General features: G+C 47.3%; 1 protein-coding gene across 3 annotated transcripts in view; it reads left to right on the top strand.

The window, feature by feature from the left end:
* Positions 1-2,754: 2,754 nt before the first annotated feature.
* Clcn1 (chloride voltage-gated channel 1) overlaps positions 2,755-21,432 on the top strand; it is a 31,378-nt gene continuing 12,700 nt past the window's right edge. The window contains exons 1-13 of one of the 3 annotated variants that reach the window (XM_047562594.1): positions 2,755-3,013; positions 5,975-6,095; positions 6,477-6,608; positions 7,163-7,291; positions 7,509-7,642; positions 8,771-8,848; positions 9,932-10,010; positions 15,015-15,140; positions 15,425-15,509; positions 15,721-15,822; positions 16,134-16,218; positions 16,455-16,604; positions 21,297-21,366. In XM_047562594.1, the coding sequence (XP_047418550.1) occupies positions 2,834-3,013; positions 5,975-6,095; positions 6,477-6,608; positions 7,163-7,291; positions 7,509-7,642; positions 8,771-8,848; positions 9,932-10,010; positions 15,015-15,140; positions 15,425-15,509; positions 15,721-15,822; positions 16,134-16,218; positions 16,455-16,604; positions 21,297-21,366 (1,471 nt within the window). In that variant the 5' untranslated portion in view covers positions 2,755-2,833. Of the gene's footprint in view, positions 3,014-5,974; positions 6,171-6,476; positions 6,609-7,162; positions 7,292-7,508; positions 7,643-8,770; positions 8,849-9,931; positions 10,011-15,014; positions 15,141-15,424; positions 15,510-15,720; positions 15,823-16,133; positions 16,219-16,454; positions 16,605-21,296; positions 21,367-21,432 lie in introns of those variants that run through there. The other 2 variants (XM_047562595.1, XM_047562597.1) reach the window with 2 other exon arrangements.

Here is a 21,432-nt window from a genome sequence, read left to right as displayed (position 1 = left end):
ATGCTGCCTGGCCATGGAGAAGACATGGTGGCTGAAAACGCCACGACTCTCGGATACATCGCCCCACCTACTGGGGAGGCTGAACTTGGAATTGGAAAATAAGAAAAACTAAGAAACTCCATACCTAAATTTTGAGAGAGAGGCATAGGACTATCATATACAAGCACCTGTACCCCCCAAACCCAAACTTCCCTGCCACTTACACCCCATGTGGCCACTGTACAACTTTTTCAAATAACAGTTCCATAGGCCTGCAGGTTTGTTCTTGATCCTCCTAATTTGAGCACACAGTTCTTAGAGTGGCAGTCGGTGCTTTCCTTTTGGACTACATGCTTCCACTGGGTTTGGCCAGGCGTGAGCTCTTCCCTGGCCGCTCTGGTCTCTGCCTCCAAGTCTGAGTTGTGACAGGCTGTTCTGTTTACCTCCAGAAGAGACAGACTCCACAAACAAGTGGAAAATCTTTTCTGTTTCTGAAGGACTTCAATAATATAATGTCACTTTCCACTCTATTTTCTTTATTGAGAAAGTGTTCCTTTCATTTCACACCAGTTCCTTAGATCCTTCCTTATCTACTGCCTGCAATAAGAGCAGGTATCTTCACAGAACCTTTAGTCCCTAAAACTATCGCACATATTTGTCATCTTGAAAGGTGGATGATAGGCTTTGGGAGTTATGGACTAATGATAGGAAAGATGAATTTTTTTTCAATTTTATTGGTACATAACTGGCAAATAGACATTGTACATATTTATGGCATACAACTTGATGTATTGGTATATGTATACATTGTGAAATGATCACTACAATGAAGGTAGTTAACCATCGTCTCACAGTTACCCGTGTGTGTGTGTGTGTGTGTGTTGAGCATGCTTAAGCTCTACCGTCAGCAAATTTCAGACACAATACAGAATTTCAGTCACCATGCACATTAGATCTCCAGATCTCATTTGCTAACTGAAACCTTGTACCCTTTAACCACCATCTCCCCAGTGCCTACACCCCTGACCCAGCCCCTGGAAACACCCTTCGGCTCTCTGCTTCTGAGTTTCACTGCTTGAGATTCCACCCATGAGTGAGATCATGCAGTATTTATCTTTTTTCTGGCATATTTTACTTAGCATGATGTCCTCTTGATCCATTCAAGTTGTCACAAATGGCAGTTACCTTGTTTTTAAGGCTGAATAATAGCCAATTGTATACGCACACCACATCTTCTTTTCATTCATCTGTTGATCTGCTGTTACTGTATCTTGTCTGTTGTGAATAGTCAGTCCTGCATTGAGTGTTGATTCTCTTAGAGTGACTTACTTTTCTGTGGACACGTACCTAGAAGCAGGACTTGCTAATAATATGGTCTTTCTATTTTTAATTTTTTGAGGAATTTCCATACTGTTTTCCATAAACACTGTACCAGCCTAGATTCTCACCCAGAGTCCAAAAGAGTTCCCTCTTCTTTGCACCCTCTCCAACACTTACTGCTTGTCTTTTTAATAGTAGCCTTCCTAACAGGTGTGCAGTGATATCTCATGATTTTGACTTCATTTCCCTGACGGTTAGTAACGTTGAGCACCTAGAAAAGGTACTTTTAATGATATGCCTCTTCCCAATTGCCTTGCGTGACTCCATTTAGTTTAGGTCAAAATTAACATTGTGGGCCAGATGTTTGGTGTCCCTACTTTCTGGTCCCTGAATTGGGATGAATCCTAAACTACACTTTGCCTCAGTTTATGGCTTCCTCCTATAATGCGCTCATAGGGAAGGAGTCTTAGGAAAGTGTGTGAAATAGACACAGTACTGAATGGGGTAGATTGGCCTTGGTCAAAAATTATTTATTGGCCTGAAAGGGGAAGAATAAGAGGTTACTTCCCCATGGTCTTGTTTGTTGTCTCATCATGGGACGCACTCCCTTCCCACCACTGTGCCTATGCCTCCAGCTAATTTCCGCTTCTCCCTGTTATCTGCCTGTGCTGACAGAATCTTCATGGGCTCCACAGTTTAAGTGGGGGCTCAGTCCCTCCCTGTAGATCTGGGCTGGCCATGTGCTCGATACATGTGAGTCTGGGAAAGGGGAGAAGCTCGAGAACCCAAGGCTATTACCCCTGCTTCCCTCAAACGTTCCACACCCAGGGGGTGATAAGGATGGGATCAAGGGGCTGGCACCAAAGGTTATTAGCAGCCAGAGCAGACAAGGGCAGAGAGCTGAAGGAGTCAGCAGGGAATGGCGTAGGTCGGAGAGTGGGCAGATAGAAGTGCAGGATCTAGGTGAGAACTGAACCCTGCGAAGATACAGAGCAGAAGACCAGCCCACGGAGAGCGATGGCAGAGAGGCACCAGCTGCTCTCCCAGGTGAGTTTCCTGACCTGGTCACTTCAGCACTGCGCCCTCGCCTTCCGTGTGCTGAGGAGGGGTGGGCACTGGGGCTTCAGTGCAGACCACCCGTGCAGCACTCAGCCTGAGCACACGGAGCAGCTTCCCACCCTGCCCCAGTGATATTTATAGAGGAACCAGTGACCTGGGGCTGGAAGCCTACTAGTGACAGGGAGGGGACAATGCTGCTGGCTCGTGAAGGGAATTCCCTGTGGGGCTGTCCCACAGGTTCTTATCCCCACCCCCACCCAGCACTGCACTCACACCTGCTTCGACCCCAAGCAGATCATATGTGGCTTGGGGGGGGGGGTGTCATGTGATGGGGAGGCATCTATAAATAGCTGGAGGTGGGCATGCTGCCCCAGACGCCTTGGGGACAGGCAAGAGCAGAGGCTTAAGGAGCTGCCCTGGGGGGAGGACGGGGTCGAGCAGGCCAAGGCCTGACTAGGGCTGGGGGGCAGGCCGCATGGAGCGATCCCCGTCACAGAGGCATGGGGGTGAACAAAGCTGGTGGGGGAGTGCCCCCCAGTACCAGTACATGCCCTTTGAACACTGCACCAGCTATGGCCTGCCATCTGAGAATGGGGGCCTTCAGCACCGGCTCCGAAAGGACGCAGTTCCCCGGCACAACGCCCACCCCACACAGGTAAGGTCCTCGGGAGGGAGGCGTGGACGGGGAGAAGGTGGGGCCAGGGACCGGTAAGTTAGGAATCCGGTGAAGAGAGGGAGCACTTTTCAACTTTGTAAAAGTTGTTCGTAGTAATATGTTCAAATTATGAAAACCTTTCAAGGGTGTGGGCTCACCTAAGTGTGCACTCTAGAAACACACGTGCACATTTCTGTAGTCTTTACTAACAGGATAACCAACTCCTGTGGGGAGGCAGCAGAAAGAGATCCAGGAGAAGCTCCTGCTTACGTAACCCACGCAGGGTAATTCGAGTTGGAGCCCACATGCTCTGTGCTACCAGCATTTGCCACATGCAGACCCTGGGGGTTTCTGCCATGCAACCCCCCACAGAATACACACACTCAGGAACTCTTCTGCAGAAGGCAGAAGACAGGAGTTGGGACAAGTGGAGAAAACAGGCTGGTGGTTTGCCAGTAATCAAACACCTACCCATGTCTAAATGAGCAGAGAAATGCATTCAAGCTTTTAGGGGTTTGAGGACATAGCTCGGTGGTAGAGCACTTGTCCAGCTTGCACGAGGTCCTGGGCACCACAGGGGCAAAAAAAGGCTCTTAGATGACAAGACTGATCAGAACCTATTATGTGCACCACTCAGAAAGGTGCTGATCCCAGAAAGGGAACTGGCCAACTAATTAGGGATAAGCACCCTCCAGGGGTGGGGGTCCATGGGTTTCAGGCATCTAGAAGAGGGAAAATAGAAATGGGCCTAAGGAAAGTGGTGAGATCACCCTGGAAGGTTTACAGGTCATGATTAGTAAGTGTACCTCTGGCCACAGAGAGTGCAGTGTGCGACAGGGTGGAAGGTGCCCAGAGGATCAGATCAGACATAGAAAGTGTTTGCTGACCGGGATGTGGTTTCTGTAGATGTGAGGCTGGAAGCACGAGGGGTGGGCTGTGCAGGTCAAGAGGGTCCTCAGCCCTGACCCATCCCCAAGGGTAACCGTGGAGGCAGCACTGGGGAGGTGGAACTTGGGGAGCAGGACATGGATGTCAGTACAGGATGCAATAGTGAGAGACGGGGGACCTGTGTGGCCTCTGACCCAGGCCTTGGAACAACCTGGCCTGGACAGAGGGCCCTCTTCGCCTTGCTCTCATTCTCACCAGGGTACTGGTCACTTCCGGAGGGGGAGCTTGACAAACGAGGAAAGCGCAGGTAGAGCGCTTTCTGGTGACAGGACACTGGCCAAACCTGCATGATGGACGCCTCAGGTGGGAAGGAATGACAAGATGGTGTGGAGAGGCTCCGGTTGGTTTGTCAGGTCCTTGAAAGCAAAGAAGCAGTTTGGATTTAAATTTTTCTTTGTTAAACTTTTATGATGGGAAAGTCCAGAGTTACACAAAGCAGGGAGGATTGTATAATGAACGCCCAAGTATGCGACCTCATCCACATTTCATCCACCTCACTTGCTCTACCCTTCACACACACACACAGGACTGTTAGTGCGTCCCAGACATGGCACCGCTTGGAGACTTGGGTTTTGACTTCTCGCCTCCCCTCCCCTCCCCCTCCGCTGCTGCGGTGTGGTGGTTAGCGCTGGCCTAGCCGGATGGATCTGGGCCTCATGGTACCTCCCAGCCCAGGTTTTGGTAGAAAGCACACCCTGTCTAAGCTGTGCCAGCCTGGGACCTCGGGGAGCTGAGGCAGCCCCTGTTCTCTAAAGTCCACTGGGAGTTATCTTTTGACTCTGGGTCCCCGGCAGGGTTCTGAGGGGAAACACTGCCTCCCTGGGCCACTAGCCTCACCCTAGGAGATGAAGCAACTGTGAGCAGAGCAATTAGTGTGTGCCTGTTCAGGACCATGCATAAAATAGCCACTTGTGTTGTGAAATCAGAGCTCTTCTAGGTGGCTCTCCCAGAATCAGCAAAATGGCCTGGCCTGACCCTGACCTCAGAGGATGGAGTTAGCATAGCAGGGGCAGAGAGGGTCATTAAAAGTGGTCAGAGTTCTTATACATACCACGCAGACACATCCTAATGTCAGGAGGGGCTGCTTTCAAGTCTGACTGTGCTGATCTGGCTGCTCACCTTGCTTTGGGAAGAAGATTGATTGACTTCCCTTATCAGGCCTGATTCCTGATTATGCCTGTGAAGCCTGAGAGATGAGATGGATGGGGTTTATCCAAGCTCAACAGGGGACCCAGGGGCCACAAGGAAGGCATTCACAGCAGGCAGTATAACCAAGTCATTTGTCTCCATGAACGTGTACCACTTTTATGTATCAGTAAAAGTTAAAGTCAAGCCAGGTGCCGTGGTGCACGCCTGTAATCCCAGTGGCTTAGGAGGCTGAAGCAGAAGGATCTTGAGGTCAAAGCCAGCCTCAGTCAAAGCAAGGTGCTAAGCAACTCAGTGAGATCATCTCTAAATAAAATATAAAATGGGGCTGGGGATGTGGCTCAGTGGTCAAGTGCCCCTGAGTTCAATCCCCAAACCCTTAAATAAATAAATAAATAAATGTGCAAGCTAGGAGTTCATCCTCACCTGTTCCAAAGAGGGACCCCAGGAGGGAAGTCAGCGTCAGGGGGTCGGGGGTCTTGGAAGTTATAGAGTCCTACAGATAGCATAGTGACACAAAACGCCTGGCTGCTGTGGATGCCCAGTCTTAGTGCAGTCTCTGTATCTGCACTACATGGGGAGTCAGCCTCCTTGATGAAGGCAACCATGAGTACAGGGTGAGGAAGGGACGAAAGGAAGTGTGTGTGTGTGTGTGTGTGTGTGTGTGTGTCGCGGGGAGGGGTGGATAGAACAGAGTAGGAGATGTGTGACTGGGGAGTGGAAAGGGGAGAGCAGGGAGCCCGCAAAGCGCCCTGCACGCCGCCCTCAACTCCCAGGATCCAAAACAGCTGTATTTCTTGTTGCCTGTGCATCTCCTGCTGCCCTCTGCCTATTCTGCATGGAATCGACCATTCTCCTTCCATCCAGATTTATGGCCATCAAAAAGAGCAATTCTCAGACAAGGAACAGGACATGGGGATGCCCAAGAAGATGGGCTCCAGTTCTACAGTGGACAGCAAGGATGAGGACCACTATTCTAAATGTCAAGGTGATGGGGACTGAGGAGTAAAAGACTCTGGAATAGGAGGTACAGGGATTGCGAGAGTACCCTGGACGCTCCGTTGTACGTACCTCCCTCTTGCACACACTCATAAAAGCTCTCCTCTAGGTGCTAAGGAAAAGACACTTCGCCCACCTCCTTCACTCTGCCTTGTTCCCTACTGTCTCTCCCCCTATCCCAAGAAGCGGGAGCTTTAGGAGGGAATTCACAGATTTATGGGAATTGGCAGAAATGTAAGGAGAAATTCAGCAACACACACAGACCTGACGTCCAGCTTCTCCCTCCACTCCTCAACCGCAACCCAGGGCGTGACTGCTTAGCTGCCTTGTCTGTTCTTTCTTTCTTTTTTTAACCCTTTTCTCTTCCTAGATTGTATGCACCGCCTGGGACGTGTGGTGAGAAGGAAGTTGGGGGAAGACTGGATCTTTCTGGTGCTCCTGGGCCTGCTGATGGCTCTGGTCAGCTGGTGCATGGACTATGTCAGTGCCAAAAGCCTTCAGGGTAGGCTGCTTGGGACGGTGCCCTCGGCCTCTCCCCACATGGAGGCTGTTCCTAGGGTTTCCACCTCGGGCAGGCTGGATGGGTTTGGATACAGGAGGAGGGCAGATGCCACTTGTCTGATGCAACTGGCCTCAGATAGGACCAAACTCATCAAAGACTCGAGGCCCAAATCCACTGTTCGTGGGTACCCCTCTAATAGGTTGACCCACTCGCTCCAGTCTCCCAGGATGTTCCCAGAGTCCCAGGAACCCCCTCAGTTCTGGCCAAGCTGGGTGTGTGGTCACCCCATGGCCTCTAGACAGGGGCTACAGTCAATCCTCAAGGATGACTTACAGCCCCGACACCTGCCTGCAGGAGCAGAGGGAGCTAGAGCGGGCATTCACCTCCTGCGACTCAGGTTTCCCACGTGTAAAATGAGAGCAGTCCCCCTGGGAGAGGCAAACAGGAAGCCCACCAGCAGGAGGTCTGCGGTGCAGTGCTACAGACGTGCGCGGCAGTGATCACCACCTGTCAGGTCTCCTCCATTCTCTGACCCCAGGCATGTGTCCCTGCAGCCTACAAGTGGACTTATGCCCAGATGCAGTCCAGCCTTCCTCTGCAGTACCTGGCCTGGGTCACCTTCCCGCTTATTCTCATCCTCTTCAGCGCCCTCTTCTGCCAGCTCGTCTCTCCCCAGGCTGTTGGTGAGAACCTGCTAGGAGATGCTCTCTGTCTTGTTGCCTGCAGACTGTTCCACTCTGACCTCCTCCCGTCCTCCAGCCCCTCTTCCAGCCCTTTGGTGGCCTTGCCACGATGCTCCCCAGCATAAGCGTCTTTGGCCCTCCCACCTCCCATCCCCCTCCTCGCTCCTGCTTAATCTCCATCTCGAACTTGCACATAACCCTTCTTTCACCCTTTCAGGCTCGGGAATCCCTGAAATGAAGACAATCCTTCGCGGGGTTGTCCTGAAGGAGTACCTCACGCTCAAGGCCTTTGTGGCCAAGGTGGTGGCCCTGACTGCTGGGCTGGGCAGTGGCATCCCGGTGGGAAAAGAGGTGGGTCTGAGTAGAGAGAGAGCAGGCGCGAGCGGGCGAGAACAATCTAGAGGGCACTGCAGAGCACTAAAGGACTAAAGGCAAAGCCAAGAGGCAACGGGGAGGGAGACACTGAGAAGGTCCTCTCCTGGGGTTGAATGACAAACACATCCCAGCTGGGGGGCTTTGCTTTAGAGCAGAGTCTCTCACCTGGGCACTGTTGACATCTGGAAGTGGAAAATTCTGTGCTGGGCATATTGCCCTGTGCAGTGTGGTATTAAGCAGCATGCCTAGCTCTAACCCTAGAGGTCAGAAGCAACCCCGGCTGTGACCACCAGAATTATCTTGGCATTGCCAACTGTCCCTGAGGGGTGAAATCTCCACCTAGTTGAGAACCACTGCCTTGGCCACAATCCCGTCATTTTAACATGAGAACACAGAGACCTAGAAAGAGGCTGTTCTCCATTCAAGCTTGCCCTCCCTTCTCAGTTCATCCTCACGCACTTTGCCCCCTGCTGTGGACACTCTGCACTGCACCCAGTGCAGTGGAATAGGTCACCTCTGACCTCTGGTCAAGAACTTCCCAGTGCTTTTCATACCCCTTAAAATGGGAACCTCTAAGGACAGACTGAGAGACCAGGCTGACTGGCTCCCTCCCGTCCGCCCAGTCTTCCAGCCGGCCAGCCTGCCCTGCTCCCTGTGCTGGGCTCACGAGGCTCTCCCCAACCCTCCACCCACGCTGGTCCCCACGCGGGACTCCTGCACATGCTACGCATCTGCCGGAACACTCATCTCTGACGCCCACGTGGCTCACTCACTGCATTCAAGGCACTACTCAGCTTCAACAGGCCCAAGGAGGTCCTCCCCAGGCCACCTTCATCCAGGCACATGTCCCCACCCCCTCTTCCTTCCCATCTCTCTCCTCACCCTCCCTCCTTGGCTTCTCACCTGGCACCATCTGAAAAGGTAACAGGCAGGCTTATCATCTTCCTCTCTGTTGAAGCACCTCAAAGGCAGAACTTGTGTCTGACCCCCTTCCAGCACCTCGTCCAGTTCCTGCAGCAGGAGATATTCACTTCTTTGGTACCCATGACACCTCCCCTGCCCTGCGGCCTCCCACCCTGAGCCCTGGCTCTTGCTCTCTTTCAGGGCCCTTTCGTCCACATCGCCAGCATCTGTGCTGCGGTTCTAAGCAAGTTCATGTCCGTGTTCTGTGGGGTCTATGAGGTAAGGTTGAGACAGTGGAACGCAGCAGCACCAGCTGGTGGAGAAAGCCAGCCATGTGTGCACAGGGGGTCGGGAGGGCTGCCTCTGCTCCCGGCTGACCATGATGCTGGAGGGGACGTTGCACTAACCATGCTACTATTCCCCGGTGGCCCTGCCTGCCCACGTGGCTGTCTCGCGCCTCTCTTTAGCCTGAGCTTGTCCTCCTAGTGCACACCTGTCCTGATCTGTGCCCCTCCGTGGTGGCTGGGCTGTTCTACCCTCATGTTACCTTGCTAGTCCACACGGCTGGACCTTCCATCAGTGCCCCTTGACGCTCCCTCCTGCGCTGCCCCTGTCCCTTTGCAGTTCCTGACCCCCACCCTGGTCTTGCTTACATCCCGCCCGCCTGTCCCCCCTGCCATCCCTGGCCCCGCGTGCTTCTCTGTTGCAGACCGTGCCTGGGCAGCTTGACCTCCTGGTGCCAGCCTGCGCGGTAGGCGTGGGATGCTGCTTTGCAGCCCCTGTCGGAGGCAAGTTTCACTTCCTCCCCACCCCAGTTGCCTGAGCCAGACTTGGAAGAGGTTTGAGTGGCTGCCACAGCTTTGGGGTGGAGAGGGATGTGCTCACCAAAGGGGCTGCTGGGTGGGCATCCAGGGAGTGACCAGAGATCATCACCCCTAACCTCAGTCCCCAGTGTTTTTCCATCAAGGGACTGAGTGTTCTTCTGAGACTAGTTGCTGTTTCATGCAGAATTCGTTGACACTTTTCTGTCTGTCCTCACCACCTGACTTTTTTGCTACTGCCACTTCTCACCACAAGTGCCCCCATCTCCAGCCCCCTTTGGTCACTTCCTGTCCTACCTGCCTGGCATATATTGGCTTAACTTTTTATTCATCTTCTCTTTTGGCCTTGAGCCACGAGGTCACTTCCTGTTTGTCGTACTCACTGAGTTTCTCCTGGCCTGGGAGTCACAGGGGCAATGGGACCATGGTGATTCCCTATGACTTAGGCCTCTAACTCTGCCTTCTTCCTGTCCCTGTGTGTCTCCCCACCTCTGCCCCTTGCCCTCCTCCTCCCTCTTGCCTCTCTGTCTCTCCCTAGTAGCAGCCGTACTATTACACTGATATCCTGACGGTGGGCTGTGCTGTGGGGGTCGGCTGCTGTTTTGGAACACCACTTGGAGGCAAGTGCCCCTCCCACACCAGGCCCCTGCCTGGCCCTGCTCACTGAACAGTTTCAGTGGGCCTCACCAAGTGCTGGAGCTAACTAACCATTTTCTTCTTATCATGAGAACAGCTTTTAGTGAACATTTACCAGTGTCTGGAATGTTCTAAGCTCAATTCCTGCTGAAAGCTGTACAAGTGAGCTGTTACAGAGGAGAGAACTGAATTAGAGAAGCAAGTGACTGGAGCAAGGGCATTCTGTTGGCAAGCTGCTGGGAACTAGAACCCAGGCAGTCTCGCAGTCCCCTACTTATTGAACCCCCATTTGTATCATGAGATCTTTTGCTGTCATGTATTGTGTCTTGTAATAGGAGAATTTATGCACTTCTCTCCCCAAGGGAAAACTTACATTTTGATGTGTTCTATTAAGGATGTGGGAGTTTAGGTGGACTTTATTTAGATTAAGGACCATCTCTAAATGAGGACTCCTTATGGAAGTTTTTTCTTGGTAGCAAATGATAGTTGAGTTTGATTCTTTCTATCCATATAAGGCAAGCAGTGGTCTTTCCAACAATTTTTCTTATCATGGACAACTAACAGATGAATGTGATTGGAAAAGGCTGTTCTGTTTATTCATTCGTCAAAATCAGTTGTAGCTACACTAACAGGGCAGGATTATAGGGATCATTCATTGGATTCGTTGGTGATAAAATGGTTACCAAGTTAATAACTGAAGGAACAAAATACAGACAGGACATATGCTTTTCAAATGACCACCTGCTAGAGGTTCTTTTCGAAGATAAAAATGTGATCGGACTTTCCCTAGAGGAGTCTTCCAGGTCGCTGAAATGGCTTGGCTCAGGAATGGGGTACAGGTCAGAGTTCAAAGTTAATGAAAACGTATCCTGCTGCCTTGTGCTGACCCTGTGCCCAAGCACTCAGCACAAGGAGATGAGGGAGCACACGCAGCAGCACCCATTGGCACTTCTGCTGTCAGCTCTAGTTGTCAAAGTCATTAGTTCCTGTCGGTAGAACCTCTACTCAGGTTGAACATTCACACTTACATCCATACCCACATTTGCTTTTACTTACTCTTTAGCCTTTCAAATCCAGAAGCTCTAAAGAATGTTTTTAGAGCAGAAGAATTCCATTATTGTAATTTTGTTTCTATTAACCATTAATCTGCATTTTCTACATAAAACCAAAATTTCTGAGATAAGTGAGGAAGGTTTTTTTGGTGATGTGTAGGGTATAGGCCAGGCATAACCATAGGAAAGTTACAAATCATTGCCCTCAACAGAAATTTTTAAGCACTTAGCTGTGGACAGCGATACATACCTGTAATCCCAGCTCTTCAGGAGGCTGAGGCAGGAGGATCACAGCCTGGGCAACTTAGCAAGACCCTGTCTCACAATAAAAATTAAAGGGCTAAGAATGTAGCTCACCAGCAATGTATCCCTGGGTTCAGTCACACATACGAGAAATAAAAAAAGGGGGAAAAAAAAGAAGAAGAGAGAAGGAAGGAAAAAATAAATTATTAAGCACTTGGAAATGAAGGTGCTGTGCTCAGGCTGTTTATATTAAATGACAAATGTTAAAGGTCTCTGTAGGTGGCATCATTTGATTTATTTTTTCATGAATATAGAATAATTCTGAAAGGAAAAGTTAGTCTTAAGATCATTTATTCACAGTGTAGGCAACTCAATTCCTTACACCCTTGAAAGAACTGTAATTCAGCATTCTACTGAGATGACAGGCATCTTTTTACTGTCATTACGTGTCAGGCACCATGCTCAGTCCTGTGCTTGCAGGGTGCTCATGTCTGAAATGGGGGGAAGACACACAGATCATCAGAGCCCACATAAGTGTCCTAGTGGCAGCCTGGGCCAAGTGCAGTGGGAACCTACTCCTGAGCTGCCTGGGACAGTGTTCAATATGAGGTTTCACTAATAAGAGGGAAATACAAGGCAGACAGCGAGGCAGGGCATTCTGGATGGAAGGAAAAGCATGAAAGTCAAGATCTGGGGAACTGTCATTACAGTAGGTGAGTGCTGTTAGGGGGCAGGAAAGGGAAAATGAGAGATGAGTCTGGACAGGTAAATGGGTCAGAACCATGAAGGTCTTCACAGGCCATGACAAGAAGGTAGGTTTTATTCTGTAAGCTAGGATTTGCCCAAGTGTGTTTTACAGAACACAGTGCTTCATGGTTTTCATAGACATAACAGGTAAAAATGGCTCCAAGACCAAATCAATTGGAAAATGCTTGATTAAACATGTAGTTTAAAAAAAAAAAAATGGAAAGGTTATTAGAACATCTGAGATGCTGACATGCATTGTGAATGCCCAAAACGTGGCTGGAAACATTTCCCACAAAATTCTTTTGGCAGCGACTGTCTGGTCTTGTGGGACTTGTGTCACACAGACCTGACTTTGGGAAGTGCTATGGAGCATGGAAGCATTTCGAGGAAGGAAGAGACGTGACCGGCTTTGCATGTCCATCCAATCCCTTTGGCACATGTGTGCAGGATAGAATTGGCCTGTGGATTAACAAGATTAATCTAAGATTAACAAGAAGACCATTGTCATAGTCCTGATGCTAGATGACAAAAGACTAAACTGGACAGACATAGAAGAGATTAAGAAGAGGCTGATAAATGTGAGTGGTAGAAAGGAAAATTGGTGTGACCTGGTGATTGGTTTTATGTGAGGTTTGGAGGGATAGACCTAGACTGACACCCAGGTTTCCAGCAAAGGCAGCTGAGAGACAGTGGTGTTAGTAACCAAAGTGGAAGACATGGGAAGTGAAACAGCTGGGGAGCTGATAAAGTTCACTTCGCATATGTTGAACTTGACATTCCTGTGGCATATCCAAGCAATATCAAGCAGACAGCTGGGTAGGTGAGTCCAAAACCTAGGAACTGGGCCAGAAACAGGTTTGCTAATCATAGGATGTAGGTGTAGCTGGCACCAGGGAAAAAGTGAAATTGCGAGCAAGAGAAGGAGACCAAGGACAACACCCTGGGTTGAGTAGAGTCATAGGAACCCACAGAAAAATAGAGAAAGAATCCAGAGTAGGAGAAGAGAGCAGTGTCCCAGACCCAAGAGATGAGTTTCCAAAAGCTGTTTGTTTCTTTAAAGCTTTGTTTCCTTTTAACAGCACATTTTGTGTTTGGCTCAGGCTAATATTAAAATAAGCTCTCATTCTTGAGCACACAGTGACAGACTGCTAGGGAATGTGTCCCAGATCCACATTGTAGGAAAGAAAATCTAGCCCAGGATTTCAAAAAATTGTTGTAAAATATTAATAAGTTGGAAAGTTTCACTGAGGCCACTCAAAGTTGATCTTGCTTTTGTTACTAACGGAGGAGGGAAGGAGCCCTGCTGTACCTGACCCCGCTGTGGGAACCTGCCTCCCCTGATGGGATTGGAAGAGCAGGGCAGCAGGAGTGGTCAGCAAAGCTGCCCCAGGTCCCCTCGCCTGGTGCCGCCTGCTGAATCCACTCACTCCATTCTGTTCTCTCCCTTCCGCAGCCTAGTCTTTCCCTCTCCTCTCTGATGTGTGCCTCACGCTGTGCTGATTTCAGAAATCCGAACAAGTAACTAGGACTGAAAGTGCCAAGTGCTGTAATAATCCAAATATGAGAGAACCGGGGGATGTGTAGTTTCTACCTGGGGTGGGTACCCAGAGAAGGTGACATTGCAGCTGACCATAGACATCCTCCACCAAAACAGAGCAGGGCTCCATTCCCTGGGCACACAAGACTCAGTACAACCAGTTGACTGTCCTCTGCAGATGAGGAGGCAGAGACCCTTGTGGGATTTGAGAGACGTGACTTATGAATAAAGAACAGGGAGAAAAAAATCCTAACATCTGAGATACTGTCCAAAGCGGAAGGCAGGTTGTGGGTCACAGGCACACCCCAACCAACCATTCACTGTGGGAAGGAAAGGGACAAATCCTGCCATGTTCACCAGGCCTTATCTCCATCTTATTTATGCCGCATCTCTCTGGGTCTCCTTCCTCATTTTTGCTATAAAGATGAGGCTTAGCCATGTTTTAGTTAATTTTGTCATCAGCTTTTGCTTTGCATCTAATTGAAGTCCAACACCTTTATTTATTTTTTTTTTATTATTTACTTATTTGTTTGGTACTGGGATTTGTACCTGGAGATGCTCTTCCACTGAGCTACAGCCCCAGCCCTTTTTACTTTTTATTGGAGACAGGGTATTGTTAAGCCCAACCCACTTATTCTTAATATGTTTAAAGATTTTTCTCTTTGCATCTCTTGAATGCTGTTTTTATAAATTCATTAGCATCCCTTACTTAGTCCCCACCACCCCTTGCTCTTATTCTCTGGATCTCCCTCCTCATTTTCTGCTCCAGTGTCTCCCCTCAGAAATAGTACTAATGAGGACTACTAATTGGCCTCCTTTTACCTCACCCACCTTTCTTAGGCATGCTTGTTTCTATCTTTGAGCCTTGGTTACCCCCCTTGCTTTGGTTTCTTTTAGTCAGATTTTCTATACTATTTTTTTTTTTTATTTGGATGACTTCTCTGCTTTCTTTTCTTGGAATATTGAGTATTGTCAGTTTGTGCAAATCCCCCTCCTGCTTTTCTTATTTCTCCATACCCCAGCCTATGAAGGTAGGTAGCAGTCAAGAGAGTCCCTATGAATTCTGAGCTCTGCGGGGTAATTCTGTTGAGTATCTGTTCTGGAAGCTTCCTTCTTTTTAACCTTCCTGTAGAATGTTTTCAACCGCCTTTAAACATCTATTGATATTCAACAGTTGTGAACTCCTCTCAAGCCTACATACTAAGGGGTGGGCGGACACAGCCCCTGGAGCCTTATGGTCTGGGGGTTGAGAGCCCATTCTGTCCCTTCTCTTGAGCCCAGGCAGGCCTGCGGTTTGCAACAGCAAGAGACATTGCCCCAGATTCAGATTTAAGTTTCAGCAAAAACTCCCCATGCCCAGGCAGTGGGGCAGTGGGAGTGTTGCTGACCCCACTTCCCTGGCCCCGTAGGAGTGCTATTCAGCATCGAGGTCACCTCTACCTACTTTGCCGTTCGGAACTACTGGCGAGGATTCTTTGCAGCCACGTTCAGCGCCTTTGTGTTCCGAGTGCTGGCCGTGTGGAACAAGGATGCTGGTAACAGCGAGGCCCTGGGTGGAGACAGCGTGACGGACGTAGGGGTGCTGGTGAAGGGACGCGGGGGCAATTTAGGAAAGGAGTGGGTGGGATTAGTTAGAAGCAGGCCCAAGGTTAAAGAACAAGGACCTAGGTCACGGGGTAGGGAGCACACTGTGGAGTGACTGAGTACAGACAAATGGAACTCACGAAGAAAGGCGAAATCAGGCTGTAGGCAACGCGCTGGTGACCCCTGGCTGGCTGGCGGGAGCCCCCACTGGAACCCCTGCCTTCTCACCCTGCAGTCACCATCACTGCTCTGTTCAGAACCAATTTCCGAATGGACTTCCCCTTTGACCTGAAGGAGCTGCCAGCCTTTGCTATCATTGGGTCAGTGGGGCCACTGCTCTGGGTGTGGTGAGCAGGGCGTGGGGTGAGGCTGTGGACTGGAAGGGACCCAAGCAGGGAGGTGCGGCCCGCTGGCAGCGGGGGTGGGTGGAAAGGGGAGGTGGGAGTCTGGTGTCTGTTTCCTGCAGTGGCTGGGTGCAGGGGTGAGGGTTTTGTGCCCCTGAGGTTCCAACCCTATAACTTACGCCCTCAGGATTTGCTGTGGGTTCCTGGGAGCTGTATTTGTGTATCTTCATCGCCAAGTCATGCTCGGCGTCCGAAAGCACAAGGCCCTCAGCCAGTTTCTTGCTAAGCAGTGAGTCACGGCCCTTCCCTTGCCCTACCCATTAAACGTGCTGATTTCTCCGCAAGTTCCTCCCTCTCTCTTTGTAGAAGGCATTAAATGCCTCTAGGTGGCGTGTGTTAAACAGTAGGACAGGAATACTGTGGGAAGGGCAAGTTGTGTGGGCTCCTCTATAAAGATTATTTTCTTTGGCGAAGAGAATGCTCTTTGTTGAACGACCTGAGACGAGGGTGGACTGCAGGAAACTTGAGCTTGCCAAAGTTCTGTGGTGTTCACCGTGGGTGGCTAGGCTGGGGGGAGGGTTAATTCTGTTTCTTTTTCAGCCGCCTGTTATATCCTGGAATTGTCACTTTTGTCATCGCCTCGTTCACCTTTCCACCAGGAATGGGTCAATTCATGGCTGGAGAGGTCAGCCCTAGGGAGACTGGGGGTAGGTGAGGGGGGGGGTTAGGTCACTGCCCAGGTCTCTAAATCAGGAAGGGAAGAGACAGCTTAGGCTTCAAAGCTTGAATGGTTTTGCCCAAGAGTGGACTCTCCCTGAGAAAAGGGACCCTTGAACAATGAGGCTGGGGAATGAGTTCGCTAAAAAAAGGGAAATCCGGTCTCTCCCTGGAGAACCTGCTTGCTCTGCTTCTTCCCCTCAGCTGATGCCCCGCGAAGCCATCAGTACCTTGTTTGACAACAATACGTGGGTAAAACACATAGGTGACCCTGAAAGTCTGGGCCGATCAGCTGTGTGGATTCACCCCCAAGTCAACGTGGTCATCGTCATTTTTCTCTTCTTCATCATGAAGGTACTGCTCCCCACCACCGTGAACCTGTCTTCAGTCTAAGAAGCCAGGGTTTGCCTGGGGTAGGAAGGGGTGAAACTTTGCCTGGTCTTTCTCAGAGCTTAGAAAAGAGGTCACTGGGAAACCATAGCAGAAGCTGCAGAAGTGAACCCATATCTGCCGCGATTGCTCTGTCCATGTCAATGTCACCATGTTTGGCATAATTATAATCACCCTTCCAATGGTTCCACTTGTTATCTTATTAAGGCATCAGAGAAGCCAAATAAACAAGGACAAGATAGAGTTTAGCAATATAGGTGACTGTGTAGAAACCTTGAATTAATTAACCAAATTCCTCCCACATATTAGATAATTAGGTACTTCATTCTCCATGTATCTGGTAATTCATTTTTCAGATCTACACATAGATTTTTCTCCCCATTCTGTGGGTAATCTTTTTTTTCTAGAATTTCAAAGAGATAAAATATTTAAATTAATTTCATTAGTAACTATAAATAATTTTTATAAATATTATTATTCATTTAGATAGTCAGGTTATTAGGATTTTGCCACACTCAAACCATTTTTTCCTAACTTGGATCAGGATCTTTTTTATATCCATTCTTCTTCATACCTGCGCTTCAAAAATTATGTATTTATATCTTCTCAATTATTACCATGTACAAAGATATTTTTAATTTCCAGCCCTGTTTGTGACATCTAGACAATTTCTGATTGCCTCTTTTCCTTTTGTTAAGATTGTCCTTCTACTAACAGCGTATCTTGTCTAAATAACCCCAAATTTTTCTCTCTATATTAGTGTTCTCATATGTATGTCTGCCTATACTGAACTTTCATGGTTTTGAATGCCTTGCTATTAACTTATTTATTAAAACCTTTTATGAATATATATTTGCCCAGGATATGAGTCACTAAGTTATATTTATATTGTTTTTGCAATACAGTGCGTTTATTTATTCATTTGTTCAAAAATTGTTACTAAGCCAGTTACTATGTGCCAAATATATAATACTTGATCACTGATCTTTGGCTAATCTTATGCTTGCAGTTGAAAAAATTATTTTTAAATATACTTTCTTGTTTTTTGCTGCTCATTTAATGTGCTGTTCAATGATCTTATAATTAGGGGTACCAAGTGTTTCACGCACCAAGTCTTTCCACTTATACTCTCAGAATTTGCTACAGTGTTTGTGTGTGTTCTTCCCAGTCCAGTCAAATGGGTTATAGTCAGATTTCTGCCCTCTTAACCACACAATGGGTTAATTCGATTCATAGCTTCCATATTTTGCACACTTTATTAATTTAACCCTTCTTTATTTCTTCAAAATATTTAAGAATTTTGTTGTAAAGAAGTTCTCAGCATCTTGTTAGGTATTTTATTTCTAGACTTTCATTATAGAGTCTGTCTTCTCTAATTATAAATCCTAGCCTCCCATATTGGTCATTGAGTCTACAAGTCCATCTGTAGTGACTAAATCCAAGTTTTGATGATATTTCAGAAATTATTCTCCAGTGATAATTGTGGTTTTCCGATATTTCTTCAGACAGAGCTACTTCGTAACTTTGAAGTCACATATACTGTTAAAGTGTCAAGATTATTTAAAGTTTTAGAGAAACAAAATACTGTATATTTTTCAACATTTCCCCCTCACCTCTTCCCACCTCCCCAGATTTCCAGTTATATATCTGGATTGCTCTTCACAGATTAAACTTATTTTGAGAAACCAATCTGGATACTATAGAAGAGCTCAATTATATATTGCTGTAACTAATTGCTCACAAAATTAAATCCTTGATAATATTTATGTCAGAAAAAGAAGCACACACTTCCTGGACTATATTTCAAGTCCAATAGTTTGCAGTGAGCCCATAATATTCTACAATGTTGATAAACATAAAAGCACTCATTGCTACAAATCCATGATGTTTCCCAGCATTTTGCTGCCTAATAATTAGACTCACAACCATGCCCTTATTTTTTGAAAAATAGGAAACATAGGTAAATTAAAATATAAAAATTATTGTATTAGTCTGTTCTTCATTTCTGTGATGAAACACCTGAGGAAGGCTACTTTATAATGAAAAGAGATTCTTTCAGGCCCACAGTTCTGGATAACCAAAGCACAGGGGCTGTATTGGGTGTTGACCCCTTGTGGCAACAGGGAACACACATGTATGTCTCAGTGTGTCTCTTGTGTTCACTCCGTCTTCTTATAAAGCCACCAGGAGCTGATCACCAGGACTCCACCTAGATGACTTTAGCTGTCCTAACCAGTTCTTGAAGGCCCCACCTCAACACCATAGTCATGTTTCTGCCCTCTTAATACCACACAATCAGGATTAGATTTCAGAACATGAAACCTTGGGGCAGTCACACCATGTGCAAACCACAGCAGTGAATAAAACTGCTTTTCCACTGAAATTTAGTGCCTGTGGTCTTCTGTCAGTGTCACACAGACAAGTGGGAGTCTTAGTTCAGCTCTTTCATAATTTTGAGGAAGGGAATTTTTATTTTTATTCAAATCATGGAAAGTATCATCATGTTATAAGTCAAATGATTATGAATATGATTCCAGCTTCTCAATTTCCCTTTCAATAAGTCTAACGTTACTACTAGTACCCTTGTGTTCGCAATGGAGCCTGAGAACATTATGTTCTCTGTAGAATCCTTTCTGCCTCATCATATCACTGTGTTTCGTGAAGAGTCCAAATGCAGTGGAATCTGTGATAATAGGTCTCTAGTTTCCCAGTTCTCTATAATTGGTGATTAAAGTCTTGGGAGTTGTGTTCCATGTCACTTCTGGATCTTTTCTTTCATGTGTCAATAGCTGAAAAAAATTCTTACTAATCTCATGTATCATTCTTTGTGCTATGGAGGTTGATAACTTCAGAGTCTTCCCCCACCCGCCCCCATCAATCCTGATCCTATTCTTATACACATTTGGAGAATAATCTAGTTCATTCTCTAAAATCAGACATATCAGTCATCGATTATCTGTATTACTGGAGCCTTTGGCTTAACCTGAGCTTCCAAAATTCCTATGGCTTTCATGTACTTATTCCAAAGAGATGCTCATGATAATTCAAGAGGTCTGAAACTGTTAAATGTCATAATAATTTAAGAAGCTTAAGCTACAAGTACCTAGAATCCTGTGTCCTACAGTCTGATGTATGGCCTCCAGTGGAGTCTGGTCATCTGCATTTTAAACAAGTGCCTCTGGATGAGTATCACTCTGTTAGGTATTTTAGTGACTCAGCTCTGGTAGCTTTTTCTGCTTTACATGAACACTGTTTGACCAACCTATCATCTTTCCTTCCTTCCTTCCTTCCTACATTCCTTCCTCCCTCCATCTTGCCAACTTTCATGGAGCCCTGTGCCAGGGCAGAGAAGGTAATCACAAGATGCATTCTCTGTCCTAAGGGAATCCTCAGTGTTATTTCTTCATTCTGTGCAATTAACTTTGTGGTTCTCAACTGTTTTAAACAGACATATTCTGCCTTGAAAAAGTGTATGTTTTGTCTCATCTCAGAGCTTCTGGGATGAAGCTTCTTCAGAATCTTCATTGCTGTCTCTTCAATTCAGCCTTGACTGATGGGTAGTCTTTCTGAGGTCCAGAAAATTAAAAATTTTATTTCTTACTAGTTGGCAGTGCAGTTGCAACAATTTTAAAACTGCGAATCCTTTAATCTTAGCTGTTTGTTTTGAACTTTAGCTGTTACCATCTTTCACCTAATTAGTTTGAGTTCCTTGTCTAGAATCGGTTTACTTATTTTGGAAGCAATCATAAACCTGTAGCTGAGTTTTTATATTAGTGTCATACCTTTATGTCTTCTGCAGATATTTCAAATGTTCATTCTGTTTCTAAATTCATTTGTATTCTTTGCCTTAGAAATGTGCACACTGCTTTAGCTAAAATTGTCCCAATTTCTCTTGGAATTCTACCTTTTGCAGTTGACCTTGGAGATCTTTTCTATTGTATTGGCTGCCTAATTGGCTCTCACTTCGTCCTTTCAGAACAGTCAGGACAGGTTGATTTTATGTGTAGCGGGCAGGTGGGTATGCTAAGCATGCTCTCCATTACTGAGCTATATCTCCATCCCCAGATCTAATTTTTCAAAGCAAATGGCTCAGGCAGAACAGTCTTCTTTCAGGTTCCCCTGTGAGGTTTACCATATAGGGAGCTTTGTAAAAACATATGAAAGCTAAATTCATCACACAATAAGTCACCAGGACTTAAGTGCCTACCACTTAGAGCTGGGGCTCCTTTTCAGAAATATTACCCGACCAGGAAAATAAATCTAGCTTTAAGAGTTTCAGGCTGCTCTAGAGGTGAACTGTCTGGGCTAAGTGAGTACCGTGGGCTCTGTTCTTTGAGGCAGTGAAAGAAGGATCCTCTGGGGCTGTATTCCTCATCCTAGATTGTCAAAAGGGAAACAGTCTTTCAAAGTAGTAGGGATGTAGGTTAGCCATCTAGAGGAACTTTCTTATCCTGTTGTCTTTGGTGATCCCTCATCCCAAAAGTACCAAGTTTTTGGTTTTGGAGAAAGGATGACAGACAAGATGGCTTCCAGAAGGATTAGCTATCCCTGGGTTTCTGTGATGACTGTTGAAGTAGGAAGGATGAAGTGCGGAGGTGTGCGTGTGTGTGTACTGGGCAGTCGGGAGGGTGCGCTAATGCTTCTTTGTTACCCTAGTTTTGGATGTCCATCGTGGCCACCACTATGCCCATACCCTGTGGAGGTTTCATGCCTGTGTTTGTGCTGGGTAAGTCTGATGGCATCAAACTGGCAGCTGCAGTCCAGGGCACTGAGAAACGAGAAAGAACGGGGG

Source organism: Sciurus carolinensis, chromosome 8 (assembly GCF_902686445.1).
Source record: "Sciurus carolinensis chromosome 8, mSciCar1.2, whole genome shotgun sequence".
Taxonomy (NCBI): Eukaryota; Metazoa; Chordata; class Mammalia; order Rodentia; family Sciuridae; genus Sciurus; species Sciurus carolinensis.
The sequence above is the reverse complement of the archived record's forward strand: the minus strand, read 5'-3'. Positions and strand labels throughout refer to the sequence as shown.